Source organism: Sus scrofa, chromosome 10 (genome assembly GCF_000003025.6).
Source record: "Sus scrofa isolate TJ Tabasco breed Duroc chromosome 10, Sscrofa11.1, whole genome shotgun sequence".
Classification (NCBI taxonomy): Eukaryota; Metazoa; Chordata; class Mammalia; order Artiodactyla; family Suidae; genus Sus; species Sus scrofa.
In genome coordinates, this window is record NC_010452.4 from 46,785,937 (window position 1) to 46,801,180 (window position 15,244).

At 42.3% G+C, this 15,244-nt stretch overlaps 1 protein-coding gene across 3 annotated transcripts in view; it reads right to left on the minus strand.

Annotated features, from left to right (window-relative positions):
- Positions 1-15,019, minus strand: part of MEIG1 (meiosis/spermiogenesis associated 1) — a 29,136-nt gene extending 14,117 nt beyond the window's left edge. Inside the window, exons 1-3 of one of the 3 annotated variants that reach the window (XR_002336352.1) lie at positions 14,151-14,665; positions 10,509-10,675; positions 5,612-6,026 (exon numbers count right to left, since the gene is read on the minus strand). Coding sequence is in view for 2 of the 3 variants with exons in the window: in XM_003357746.4 (XP_003357794.4) it covers positions 5,898-6,026; positions 10,509-10,675; positions 14,151-14,544 (690 nt within the window). In the remaining variant the exon portion in view is untranslated. Of the gene's footprint in view, positions 1-4,564; positions 6,027-10,508; positions 10,676-14,150 lie in introns of those variants that run through there. The other 2 variants (XM_003357746.4, XM_021064838.1) reach the window with 2 other exon arrangements.

Genomic DNA, 15,244 nt, shown 5'->3' on the forward strand with positions numbered 1-15,244 from the left:
TTCTTTATTTTAAGGTCTATTTTGTCTGATATGAGTATTGCTATACCAGCTTTCTTTTGATTCCCATTTTCATGGAATATTTTCTTCTGTCTGCTCCCTTTCAATTTGTATGTGTCCTTAGAAGTGAAGTGAGTCTCTCGAAGACAGCATATATATGGGTCTTGTTTTTGTATCCATGGAGCCAGTCTATGCCTTTTGGTTGGGGCATTTAGTCCATTTACATTTAAGATATGTGATGATAAGTATGTTCTCATTGCCATTTTATTAACTGTGTTGGATGTGTTTTTGTTGGTCTTTTATCTTCCCTTCTTTTGCTCTCTTCTCTTGTGGTTTGATGGCTATCTTTAGTGTTGTATTTGAGTTGATTTTTCTTATTTGTGTGTGTATCTATTACAGATTTTTGGTTTGCAGTTACCATGAGGTTTTGATATAGGAGTCTATATATATATATGAGATTGTTTTAAGTTGTTGGTCTCTTAATTGCAAGTGCATCTCCGGTGTCCTGCATTTGTATCCTCCTCCTCATGATTTCTGGTTTTTGTAGCATATTTTTGTGCAGATGATTTCCTACCTTCACTATCTGTATGCCTTTACTGGTGAGCCTTGTCATTTTTGTTTCAAGTCATGGCCTTTTCCACCTAGAGAAGTTCCTTTAGTATTTGTTATAAAGTTGGTTTAGTGGTGCTGAATTCTCTTAGCTTTTGCTTGTCTGTAAAGCTTTTGATTTCTCCTTTAAATCTGAATGAGAGCCTTGCTGGGTAGAGTAATACTTGTGTAGGTTTTTTCCTTTCATCGCTTCAAATATATCATGCCACTCCCTTCTGGCCTGCAGAGTTTCTGCTGAAAACCTGCCAATAACCTTATTGGGGTTCCCATGTATGTTATTTTTTTTTCTTTTCCCTAGTGCTTTCAATATTTTCTCTTTATCTTTAATTTTGGTCAGTTTGATGAATATGTGTCTTGGGGTGTTCCTCCTTGGGTTTATTTTATATGGTACTCACTGTGCTTCCTGGATTTGAGTGAATGATTCCTTTCCTATGTTAGGGAAATTTTTTGCTGTTATCTCTTCGAATATTTTTTATGTCCGTTTCTCTGTCTCTTCTCCTTCTGGCATCCCTATAATATGGATTATGGTGCATTTAACTTGTCCTAGAGTTCTCTTAGACTCTCTTCATTTCTTTTCAATCTTTATTCTCTTTTCTGTTCTGCATCAGTAATTTCAACTAGTCCATCCTTCACCCTGCTTATTCATTCTTCTGCCTCCTGTATTCTGCTGTTGGTTGCCTCTAGTGAATTTTTTATTTAGTTGTTGTATTTTACATCTCTTCTTGCTTAGTCCTTAAATCTTCTATTTCTTTGTTCATTGTTTCCTGTAATTTTTTTTTCCTTTTTTAGGGCCCCTCCCATGGCATATGGAGGTTCCCAGGCTAGGGATCCAATCAGAGCTGTAGCCACCGGCCTACAGCAGAGCCACAGCAATGCCAGATCCAAGCTGCGTCTGCCACCTACACCACAGCTCATGGCAATGCCAGATCCTTAACCCACTAAGCGAGGCCAGGGACCAAACCTGCAACCTCCTGGTTCCTAGTCGTATTCATTAACCACTGTGCCACAACAGGAATGCCATTGTTTCTTGTAATTTATGAATCTTTGCCTCCAGTTTATTTCCAAGATCTTGAATCACCTTTACTATTATCATTCTAAAGTCTTTTTCTTGGAGGTTGTTAATCTCCATATCACTTAGCTTTTTTCTTGTTCCCTTATCTGAGTCATAATTCTCTGTCTTTTCATTTTGTGTTGATTTTTGGTGGTCTCCTTTTTGCAGACATAGGGTCATTGCCTCTCTTGCTTCTGATGTCTGCTCCCCTTTTGGGTGAAGTTGGTACACGGGCTTCCTCCAGGCTTCCTGATGGTACTGGTACCTGCCCACTGGTAGGTAGAGCTGATTCTTATCCCTCTGCTGCGTGGGGCTTTGTCTCTAGGTGATATTAGAGGCAGCTCTGTGCCTGGAGGGTCTTTAGGCAGTCTGTTTGCTGATGGGTGGGACTGTGCCCCCAAGCAGATGTTGTTTGGCCTGGGGCTTTTCAGTGCTGATGAGTGGGGCCAGAGTTTTCCAAAATGGCCACCTCTAGAGGAGCACATGCTGATTATTCCTGAGATTTGCCTCCAATGTCCTTCCCCCACAATGAGCCACAGTCACCCCCTGTTTTCCCAGGAGATCCCCCAAGAACTGCAGTCAGGTCTGACCCAGATTCCTTTGGAGTCTCTGCTTTGCCCTGAGACTCAGCGCACATGGAAGCCTGTGTATGCCTTTCACGGAAGGAGTCCACTTCCCCCAGTCTCATGGAGCTTCTGAGCACAAGCCCTGTTGGCTCTCAATGCCAAATTCTCTGGAGGCTCCTCCTCCCAATGCCTGATTCCCAGGAATGGGAACCTGACATAGGGCTCAGAACTCTCACTCCCATGGGTGAGCCTCTGTGATGGTTACTTTCCAGTTTGTGGGCTGCCCACCCAGTGGGTATGGGATTGCTTATATCACATAATCACCCTTCCTACATCTTGATGTGGCCTCCTCTTTGTCTTCTGGAGTAAGATATCCTTTTTTGATAGTTTTCAGTCTATTTGGCTGAAGGTTGTTCAGCAGTTGGTTGTAATTTTGTTGCTTTTATGACAGAAGGTGAGTTCCAGTCCTTCTCTGCCATCTTAATCCCTGTCTCCCTCATATGGTAGTTCTATGTTTAGTTTTTTAAGGAACCTCCATACTACTCTCCATAGTGGTTGCACCAATTTACATTCCCACCAACAGTGGAGGAGGGTTCTATTTTCTCCACACTCTTTCCAGCATTTATTGTTTGTAGACTTTTTGATGATGGCCATTCTGACTGGTATGAGGTGATACCTCATTGTCGTTTAACTTTCACTTCTATAATAATTAGTCGTGTTAAGCATCTTTTCATGTGTTTTTTGGCCATCTGTCTGTCTGCCTCGGAGAAATGTCTTTTTAGATCTTCTGCCCATTTTTTGATTGGGTTTTTTATTTTTTGATATAAAGCTCTGTGAGATGTTTGTATATTTTGTAGATTAATCCCTTGTTGGTTGTTTTGTTTGCAAATATTTTCTCCTATTCTGTGGGTTGTCTTTTCTTTTCTTTTTTTAATGGTTTCCTTTGCTGAGCAAAACTTTTAAGTTTAACTAGGTCCCATTGGTTGATTATTGGCCTTTGAGTGGCAAGCAGCCAGAGTTTGGTAACACCATAGACCAAGGCCTGTGGGTCAAGTCCCACCACAGAACAGACACTCAACTGACTGTGGACACTGTTCTCAGCAGGAGCATGGTGGTCAGCAGGCACAGGCATTTATGAAAAGTGGTCAAAAAGAGCCAAGAAAGTTGTTGGCCCATTTTTAAAGAAAGGTTGGCACGAGTTATGCCCACCATAAGGCACATTGGGAAAAGACTAGACACATGGACTGAGTAAACCAAAATTGTGTCCCATGGTCCCAAAGGCCATGTTTCTGAAGTTAATCTTGTTGCAGACAGACACAGTGGCCTTTAGAACATTGGAGCTAATTACTGAGAGCGTTCCAGGCAAACCCTACCTGACCAACTTCTTTGGATTGAATCAACCTGTAACGAAATATTACAAAAAGTAGGCTGTGGCTGATGCTCATGTTGACTTCGAGACTAGATGTGATAGTGACGGAGTAGGCACATGTACTTGCAGAAGTCACAATAGGGGATCATAGATAGAGATGGAAAGCTAGGGGACTTTGGAAGATCACTGTAAGTTAATAACTGCTCAAGAGGGCCATCAGAACAAGGCAGGCTTGCTTGACTAGTGAAGGTGTGAGATATGGCTCAGATCATTGGGCAGGGGATGGGGTAAGGTCTGGATTCAGATTCAAACCAAGGGCAGGAATTTAAGGACCACACTTCTGCTGATTTGAATAAGCACCATTACAGTCCTAGTTTGACCTCATAGGGTCAAATACTCTTTTATGGGTTAAGAAGAGGTGCTACTACTTGAAGAAAGAGGAAGAGGTGGTCCTTTCCCACTACCCCAGGGTTATAAGACTGTACCCCAACTGATCCTTGAGGCAGAGCCTCCCTGCCTGCCTGCTTGCATCTCTCACAAGTGTCTTACCTTAATAATTCTATTTCTTGCCTATCACTTTGTCTCTCACTGAATTCCTTCTGTGCAGATGCATAAAGAACCCAAACCTCAGTAAGTCCATACACCGGATGAGTGATTCTAATTTATAAACTATGGGTTCGGGGTTCCCGTTGTGGCTTAGTGGTTAACGAATCCGACTAGGAATCATGAGGTTGCGGGTTCGATCCTTGGCCTTGCTCAGTGGGTTAAGTCGAGTGGCGTTGCCGTGAGCTGTGGTGTGGGTTGCAGACGCGGCTCAGATCTCGCGTTGCTGTGGCTTGGTGTTGGCCTGTGGCTACAGCTCCGATTATACCCCTAGCCTGGGAACCTTCATATGCCGAGGGAGCAGCCCTAGGAAAGGCAAAAAGACAAAAAATAAAATTAAAAAAAATAAAATAAAAACTATGGGTTCAAGTCCCAATCTGGGTTCTGGCTAGGTTCAGGCTATTAGTGCTGTCAGTTTCACATGGTTACTGACTTCATCTATTCTCTGCAGCTGTCTGTTTCCTACTGCCATTCTGACAAATCACCACAGACCAAGGAGTTTCAAACAGCATTGAGTTTATTCTCTTACAGTTCTGGAAGCCAGAAGTCTGAAATGGGTCTTATTTGGTAAAACCAAGTGTTGGCAGGGCTGTGTTTAATTCTGGAGACTCTGCCTCTCTCTCCTTTCCACAATGTGTCTGTTCTGAATAAGGCACAATTTTGAATTGGGAAAAACTAACAGAGCTTCATGGGGCAGATACCTCTGGAAAAGGGGAACTGAATTTGAATGAATGGATAGATATGAGCTTCTACCCCCAAATCTATGTGAAGGTCAGAACTTATCAATGGGAACAAATCAAAAGTCTTATCAGTGACAAAAATAAAAATAAAGAGAGAAGTTATAATAAAAATGATACCTTTCATGTATTTAATTTCAAAGCCCTCAAGACTCACTATTGGAGGGATTTCTGAAGTCTTACGGGTTAATTATTGCCTTACTTGCCCGTCGGCACTTAGGCTGTTTCTGCAGTGATTCCAGGAAGCACTGGAACAAGTTTTCTATTGGGGTGGGGGGTGGGGGACCAGAAGCCAAACCCTGGACAAGGCTTCAGGCCCAAGGAAGTGGTTCAGGAGGGAAAGGACCACTGGCAGGGGAGTGGGGTAAGGGGCAAGGAAGGGAGGTAACCAGTATCTCTCCTACTCAGGCTGGTGTTCAATGAGATCCTGCTGCACCCAACTAAAGATTAACCTCAGGCTGATTTCTCCAAGGGAGCCGCATGGCTGGGCCTTTGATAATCCTCTGCCTCAAGCACTGTCACTTCTTGGCATTTCCAGTCAACTAGGCAATGGGCAAAGGACTCTCTAGGCCAGAGAAGCCCTTGGGCTGCACAATGCACAATGCGGTTCAAAGTGATGGTCCAGAAACGTGATAAAAGTTGGGGTGGGGGTGGGGCACTAACATCTACATAACCTTACCTGGAAGGACTGCAGTGAGGGCTCTTGGATCCCCTGCATAGAAGTTACGCTGCCACAGTTAAAACAGGAAGAAGCAGACCAAGGCGGGTACCAGTGGAAAGCTACTGCAGTTATATTTTAGAACAGAACAGGATGATTAGTAGAGACCAAGCTTCATGGCTTTGGTGTTTCAAAACATGCCATCAGAGTCTGCATTTTGGGGAATTTTGTACAATGACAGTCACTTACATGATGCAGAATGAAACAATGGATTTTTAAAAGATAATGACAGGAAATATCAGGAAGGCTAGTAAGCATAAATTTTCACTTTGTGGACTTCCTTGTCATCACATTCCCTCTGTTTGTTGTAGTAATAGAAAGTATTGTCCCTTCTCTGAAGTTTCTTCACATATCCTGTCTCTGGCCAACGATCTACCTGTATAGCAAAAACCGGAATACAAATACTGAAATCCCACTGTTGTTTTTATATAATATTTTACCATCAAAAAGTTAAAAGAACAAGTCACATCAAACAATTGAAGCACAAAATTAAATTTAAAGGTATTTAGCTTTTAGTGATACTTACACACACACACACACACACACACACACACACACTTTTCTTTTTTTTTGCTTTCTAGGGTTGCACCCTATTTAAAAGCCACAGGTGATACGGTAATGAAAATTCTCTTTTATTTGTTTGTTTAGGGCCACACTCGTGACATACACAAGTTCCCAGGCTAGGGGTCGAGTTGGAGTCATAGCTGCCAAGCTACGCCACAGCCACAGCCATGCAGGTTCCAAGCCACATCTGCAACCTACACCGAAGCTCATGGCAATGCCAGAGCCTTAACCCACTGAGCAAGGCCAGGGATGGCACCCCGCATCCTCATGGATACTAGTTGGGTTCATGACTGCTGTGCCACATCAGGAAATCCCATACAACACATCTTAAGTTGCAACCTTATCCTGTAGAACACTTAATTCAGGGCTTCTCCCTTGATCCCAATTTCTAGATCTAAATTTCTACTCTGCGGACAAGATAGAACATTCAAAATAATCTAAACTTCTTCTTATGTATACCAAGGATTTCAGGCAGTATTGGTAACTTCTAAAAATAATAGCTGGAGTTCCCAGGTGGCCCAGCAAGTTAGGATCGGCGTTTTCACTGCTATGGTTCAGGTCTCTGCAGTGACATTTTGGATCGTTGGCTCTGGGAACTTCCACAAGCCATGGGAGTGGCCAACAAATAAATAAATACATTAAAAAATACCAAGGAGGAAATTAGGGCTATGCTTGGGCCGCATTCAGACAGCACCCACTGCGGATGGCTGATGCCACAGGGGTGACTGAAGGAGCAGCTAGACCAGCGATAGATCAAAAGATGCATATGTATTTTCTCATGTCTATGTTTCAAGTTCACACCTTGACACTGAATTTTTCATAGAAATTGGAGGTTATGACCGCAGTCCTCAGCAATCTCTTCTGACCTCCTCCCCACCAATCTTTCTCGTTCTCCCTACTGACTGGCTCACTTGATGGCTTGGCTCGATCTAGTTTGGACATTTTTCTCCCCTTCCTCTTCAGATTCATGTTACACCTTCTCGCTTAGGTCAAGGCATGTCCGCTGTGGTTGGATGTGTTGCTTCCGGACTGTGTCAGACCTATTCGATCACTGTCAACACCCTTTCACTCGAATTTCGTATCGACGGTGTAAAAACCAAGTCCTCTTCGCCACCAGCTCGACAGGCAGCTCTTTTGTACTCCAATCCCACACTTAAAAATCCATCACTTCCCAACTGGGATGGCGAAACGGCTCGACTACAAAAGAGCACACATCCTTTATTTTCTCCTGACGTAGTTTCGCTTTCTTCTGTCTTCTCGTTTATTTAGGAGTTGGCAAAAACGGGTGGCAGCCTGTCTGGTAAACCCTGGCAGGCTCTCTGTCAGGTACAGCATAGAAAAAAGCAAGGCTTTCCATCATGTAGGTCAAGCCTGCCTTTCGTTGCTTCTGTTACCCTTGGCAGAGAAAAAGGGACAATGTTCTTAAGACATCATTTCTGCTCTCTTCTTCTTGGGGCCAAGAGCAGGCTCTTTCCTTTACTGGGGGGTCCCCCAACCAGCTCATTCCATGAAGAAACAGGACACTGCTGCTTCTTCAGAACACCCACCGCCACTTTCTGCTATCTCTGTCTGATTCATTTCTAGACTGTTTTCTTTGTATACCTCTTTGCTGTTTGATAATGTTTTCTTCTCTGCTTTCCACTCCATCCCTCCCATTCAACCTTGGAAACCTTTATTCCTTAGCGAATGGTGGAGGCGGAGGTGAGGTTCTTACGCCAGCTCTTGGCGAAGAGGATATCAGCAAGCACGAATAGTGTCCATAAGCACGCAGGCATCAGTTGAGGGCAAGGATGTTGAACCAACCCTTCAGACCACTGCCAGGCAAGGCAAGCTTTTAGCCTCCATCCTTGCACTTTGAGGCCCACTGCAAATGCCTTGTTTGCGGGAATGGGTGAAGCTTTTTTGGAAGATTATACCTGAATGATGTTTGTCTACCTCTATTTTTTTTTTTTTTTGGCATATATCTTCACTTGCATAAGGCTTTATTGTTCTGCTCGTTCTTAATCTTCCACTCCAAGTCAGAAGAATAATAAAAGCTATCATTCCCCAAACACCAGGCTTTCACTCAGCAAATTACTACAATGTCTGGCTCTTCCAACACACGATTTCATTTAATTCCGGAGAAAATTTTCTAGAGCTGGCACTGCCATCACCATTGTACAGTTGAGTTCAGTGAGGGTTACAAAGCTCGGTCAGGGTTACTCAGCCAAAGAGCAGAGCAAGGATGCAAAGCCTGAGCAGAAGGAATGCAACTCCTGTGGGCTTCCCACTGGCCACTAAAGTTCTTGAGGTCTGGCACTTGCTATATATTTACCATTTTAAAGCACTTGGCACAGAAATTTGCACATGGTAGGTACCCAATAATTACACACTGAAGTGAAATGCAAAACCTCTCTGTAATGGTTCAGTCATACAGGGGATGAGGTCTTCCCTTCAACACACACAAACACACACAAACATACGCCTCAGGTAATTCTGGGACTTCCCCTTGAAGGATGTTCTTTGTGTTTCCTTAAATCTCACCTTATCTCAGTCACACTAATATACAGACAGGGGTGTAGGTGCAGCAGTGCCTATACAGTTACTCTGCCTACATGATTCTGGTTTTTTATACAACTTTTAGGGGCCTTCCAATCTTAAGGCAAGGTGCATGCCACTTATTTTTGAACAGCATCAAAATGCTAATGTTTGTGTTTTCCCTATTTAAAAGCCACAGATGATACAATAACAAAAGCTGGCTTTTTAAAAATGTATTTATTGTTGGTCTTTTTAGGGCCACACTTGTGGCATGTGGAAGTTCCCAGGCTTAGGGTGGAATCAGAGCTGTAGCTGCCAGCCACAGCAACGCGGGATCCATGCTGCAACTGTGAACAACACCACAGCTCATGGCAACCCGGGATCCTTAACCAATGAGTGAGGCCAGGGAATGAACCTGTGTCCTCATGGATGCCAGATGGGTTTGTTACCACTGAGCAACAATGGGGACTCCTGAAAACTCCCTTTTAGTAATTTAGTAATGAGGACCAAAAAGTAAAATGCGAGTAGATATGCGAAAAATGGCTATATGGAAGTCACAGTCGTCACACACTTTCTCATTTGGTCCATATTTTTCATTCCTCACCAACCCTACTAACCTCTATTAAATTGAAATCTGGTAAATGAAAGCATGTCTTACATTTTAGCTCTGTATTGCCTCCATCTTTTTTCCTATCTACTTTTTTTTTTTTTTTTTTAATGGCTGCACCTGCAGCATATGGAAGAAGTTTCTGGGCTAGGGGTCAAATGGGAGCTGCAGCTGTGACCTACGCCATGGCCACAGCGACACCAGATCAGAGCTGCATCTGCAGTCTACCCTGCAGCTACAGCAACACAGATCCTTAACCCACTGAGTGAGGCCAGGGATCGAACCCAAATCCTCACAGAGACAAAGTTGGGTTCTTAACCTGCTCAGACAAAACAGGAACTCCCTATATACTTTTTAAGGAAGTCTTAAATAAAGATTTAAGAGTAGAATGAAGGTGAGAAAGCATATTGGGATATGAAAAACCCACACATGAATTAGTCCCTGAAAAATAGTGAGTTAATGATAAAAAATAATTCAATACTAAGCACCTGGTTGTAACCTCAAGTCTAAATATTAAAACACGTGAATACTCTGTCATATTCTATAATGTTCTTTAAAATTCAGTCTCCTAGTATTCAGTAGAATAAATGAATTTTAAAAATCGCATTATAAACTGGGGCCATGTCTAGATTTTGGTCTAGTCTTTGAAAAGAAAACTGTGTCTCTAATTTCTCAAGAAAGCTGGGAATACATGACCAAAATCAGGAGTTTTTTGTCACCTAAAGCAGAATTTATAATTTGTGGTTAAGCCCCTTTATAATTGGTGGTTAAAATAAAGAATCAGGAAAGAAAGAATTCAGTTCTACAGCAAACCGAGTAGCTGATAAAAGAAGTACCTTAGTGAGGGAAAAAGACTCTGCTTTTATGGTCTACTCTATGAATAAAAGATTTATTCTACCATATGAATAAAAGATTCATTTAGCATAACACAGTTGCTCAGTAAAAGCTAGAAAATACTTAATGTTTCTGTGCTGCGAAACTACCTTTTGCCCCAGTCTGCCTGAAAATCATTCTTCTGGGCTTTAGTCTCCTATCAATAAAATGAGAGGGGTGGAGTGAATTCCAGTATTCTCTGGCTCTTTCTTGTGGGTGGTTTTTTGCTGGTTTGAATGCTTTTCACCATCTAACAAACTCATTTTGAATTCAGGTGTGTGGAGGCATAAATCTTACCACAGAAACTTGTTTCACTTGTTTATATTCAATTTCATCTCGATATCCTGCTTGTTGAAATCTGTACAGATTTTCTATCTCTTCTGACCATTTTTTGGCACGACTTATGGATTTTGGTTTCACGTCAGAACTAGCCATGGCTACGGAGGTCTTGTTACCAATTATTTCTGAAAGATGTCAAAACAACATTAATAGGTAACGTCATACTGACAGTTTTGAAAGTCCCTTTAAGAATGAACAAAACTAGCATTTAAAAAAATTAGAGCGTTAAGGATCCCATTAACTGTATTAGGTTTTATTTTTTTATTATTTTTTATTATTTTTTTCCACTGTACAGCATGGGGACCAAGTTACACTTACATGTATACATTTTTTTCCTCCCTTTGTTCTGTTGTGCTTTAAGTATCTAGACATAGTTCTCAATGCTACAGAGCAGGATCTCATTGTAAATCCATTATATTAGGTTTTAAACACTCAATGTCAAGAGTAAGAAGGACTCATGCTCTTTTGGAAATAAAATAATTCTCTGAAAGATCCATAAAGAACTGGGGTTTTTGTCTTCATCAAATAAAATTGCCTTTGGAGTTATGATGTCCTAAAGGCTGTGTATTGATTCTAGTATTTCAGGCAATAGTTTGCACATTTCTTAAATCACACTCTTGTTCTTCTTTACTCAGGAGCTTGTCAAAATATCCCATTGGCATTTCATTTAATCATACTGAAAACTTTATCTTCCTGTTTCTCCCCACCCCCCAAAAAGGGGTGTAAGATCAGTCTTCTCACTCTCTTTTCTTCTTGCTGGGAAGGGATGTTTCCCCCCTTTTCCTTTTCTTAACTGCTGGGGAAACACCAGTCACTGCAGTCTATTAACTCAGGTCACCGTATCCCAATGTGAGAAGATGGGCTAAGGACACAGTCAACAAAAGCTGTCTGGCTGTCCTCATCAATGATACTAAGATCAATGGTTTTAAAACACTGTAGCCTTTGAAATTAAATTTTTAGCTCCCTTTCATGTACTGTCTAGTCACTAAACTCTTACAGCCAGTTTTGCAAAGATAATCTTGTACTTGTTTGTTTGGCTACCTCTTATTTCACTGCCAAAATAAATCATTCATTTAACACTTATTATTTATAATATTATATAGTACATATTGTAGATCATATATGATTATATTTTAATATATAATCATTACATACTAATATATGTTAGAGTCATTTATTAAAATAAAGTGCCCAGAATTTTCACCACGATTTCTTGAATTCATCCTTATATTTAAAGATGTTTCTATTGGCTGGACTACATTAAAACCAGACCTAATAAAGTATACCCTGTAAAAGAATTCATATTTTTGGACATTGTCCCCTTATAACAGCAAATGCTTTTATGTCAAAGAAGTCAAGCAAAACATTAAAGCACAAAACAAAAGGCAAAATAATCACCACTTAACAAGGGGTGATATCATTCCAACCAAATGATGAGTTGGACAGGTTTCAAAGGTTTGATGAAAAGGCATTTTATAATATATGCTTTTACAAGTACAATCAATTTAGCTTCACCTACTATTTACCAGAAAGGAAAACATGAAATGGAAATAAAATTGACAGGAATTGCTGAATTTCAGATAAAGGCTTCTTTGATACTAAAATTGTAGGGTTCAAGTTCTCTAAGTGGTTAATAAAAAAAGATAATGGAAACGGTTAGGAAGCTAAGAGTCATTTGTTTCCAGTCCATGTATAAATCACACACAAGTACTCATTACTTCATCGCTGTGGGAAGATAAGTTGGTCACATGCTTCCTCCTATATTCTCTAGATTTAGATTACGTTACTAAGGTACCATTCTAAAAGCCACTGCATTGATGTTCTATTTCAAAACCATAATTCTCTCAGTGGTATGTACATAGCTCCATATATATTTTGTTCTGTCTTTTTAGGGCTGCACCTGAGGCACATGGAGATTCCCAGGCTAGGGTCAAGTCTGAACTGTAGCTGCCAGCCTACACCACAGCCACAGCCACACCGGATCCCCAACCCACTAAGCAAGGCCAAGCATCGAACCTGCATCCTCATGGATACTAGTTGCATTCTTTTCTGATGAGCCATGACAGGAACTCCCCATAATAAAATACTTTTCTTTACCCATATTGATTCAAAAAGTATTTTTCTGAATGTTATCTATGTAACCTTTTGTCACTTCTAAACAAAACAATCATGTCAACTATAAATATAAAAATGCTACATTTAATAGAGCAGAAAATACACTGCATACAGCTGAACCACTAGGAGAAATATGTATCCTCTAAACATTATCAGGCATTTCAAAACTCTGCTTTCCCAAAATATGTAAAGGGAATATAAATGCATTTTCACTGTAATAGGAACCCTAGTGGCTATAGGATATTATATGGTGGTTGGTTCTGGTGCAAATTCCCTTTTTTTTTTTTTTTTGGTTTCTCTTACAACTTACTATTTAGGAAAGAGCAACTAAATATTCCTTAAAACATTTCAGTGGGTCTCAGAAATTATGTGGCAGCACTAATTCTGCTAGTAACCTTCATCACTTTGAAATTTAGTGGTTTCTTTATTGACAGTTGTGGCAAAAAAAAAATGATTGTTACAAAGTACATTTGACCTCTGTAATACTAAACTGTATCTGTAGCAACAGGAAATGGCAATGCCTGACTTTCTAGTTCGCAAACATCAAATTTTATTCAACAGTACTAGGGTGTATATGGGTATTTTAAAAAAATCCCACCAGTGTTAAACCCTGACAGTCTGCGGTTCTAGAAGCCTTTGGTGTATCCAGCCATCTCAAACTCCCTTCGATGTAACAGTCCGTCACCTTCTTGCGCTGCAAAGTGCTTTTACATCAATGGTGATAATAAAACCCCAAGAGCACCGGTATCGCTAATCTTTCATTTCTTACCTCGTTTTATTTTTTTCTGTTCCTAGACATAGCAAGATACAGTAAAGGAACCCTTCCACTGGCACATAACCTTGGCCAAGTCAGTTCACACCCCCCCCCCAACCCCCTCAGGCCTCTGCTTCCTGAACTGTGAAAAGGTCTCCACTCATCTCTAAAGTTCTCACACTTCCACTCCTACAGTTTTTGGGTTTTCAGTTAAGAAACAAAACTGGTTCCCAAAATAGGCCTTCCTGGCCCACGATCCAGGTGTGCAGCACAAATCCACTCCTTTCGGGGACCCCCACGAGCTGACTAATGTGACTTCTCTGGCCCCTCCAACTTTTTTTTTTCCTGCCAGAAATCAACAATCGCGTCTGTAAGGTAAAATCTCCCTAGAGAAGACTGAGTTGGAGAAAGTGTCTTTAAAACTGGGGATCAAAAGATTGCCCGGAAAGAGGAACTCAGAAAGGAGCCCCGGAATTGCGACCCCTAAAGACAAAGGGGACGCGAGGCTGCCCGGAAACTATGCAGAATCGAAATGCAAAGTCCCTTCCTGAAAAAGAGGAAAGGAGAAAGAAAAAAAAAGGAGCGAGGCAGAGGACAAAGCTCCAGCACCCCTAGGAGTCGCGGAGCAAAAGGGGCGGAGCAGAGTGGGCGGAGCCTGGGATTCGGGGCGGGGCCCAGCAGGCGCAGGGCGGGGCGGCAGGGCCAGATCCCTTGGCGACGCGCCCACTCACCTGCGGGGCCAGCTGTCCCGGCGACGCTTGCTCGGCGGTCCTTGACAGGCCTGGGTGCCCTACCCTGGAGCTTGCAAGCGAGCCGAGCGGTGCTCGTGTTCTCCACCGCGGATCCGTGGGCTGGACTGGGCCAGGAGAGACCAACTGTCACGGCCTCTGCGACTGTTGTTTCACCTCGCAACGCCCACCGCAGCTCGAGCGCCCGGCTCCTTCCTTGAGTCTCTCCTTCCCTCGCTCGGGCCCCACCCCCTGCGAACCGGCATTTGTGCGCTAAAGCTCGTGGGCGGGGCCCCCTTTGGAGAGTCGAAGTTGATCCCAGAGGGGAGCCTGGCCACGTCTTTACCCCACTCGGAGGTGGAGAGAGAGCTGTGTTTCTTGTTGCTGCATCAGGCATGGATGGGATTCCCTACAAAACCTATCAGAGAACTCAGAGACCATTGGCGCTTCCGGTACCTGACAGTACATACCCCCCTCTTATTTTGTCCCACCCGTTCTTATTTTGTTGGAATTAAATGAACCAATCCATAAAGTCCAGCATTGTTCCTGACAATTAGTAAACATATGATAAATGACATCTGTAGCTTTCACTATTTTTTCCAATATTCCCTTCAGTATTATATTTAAAATACTGCCTATTTATTTACAACTCCCAAATTTATTTCCTCAGCCCAGATGGCTCTCTGAACTCTAGACTTACGTAACCGACACATATTTGTGTTTTTAACCAACACCCATCTAGTTGTCCAAGCAGCCCCCCTCCAAAGGGCCACCCTCAAATCTGCTCCTTCCATAGTCTCCCCCTTTCAGTAGGTGGTCCCTAGGGTCCACTTTCTCTTGCCCTCCATATCCATCCATCAACAAAACCTGTTGGCTTGTCTGTTCCCATCAAGCCCAAGCCACCATCACCCCCTCACACCCCAACCCCCCAGCTCTGGTTATCGCAGTAGTTCCCAAAAGGCTTCTCTTGTCCCCTGTAGTCTCTTCTTAACAATAGTTTCGATCTGATTAAAGTCTAAGTCAGTTTATGTCATTTCTCTGCTCTCAATCCTGCAATGGCTCCACATTTTACAGAGTAAAACCCAGCAAAGCCCTAC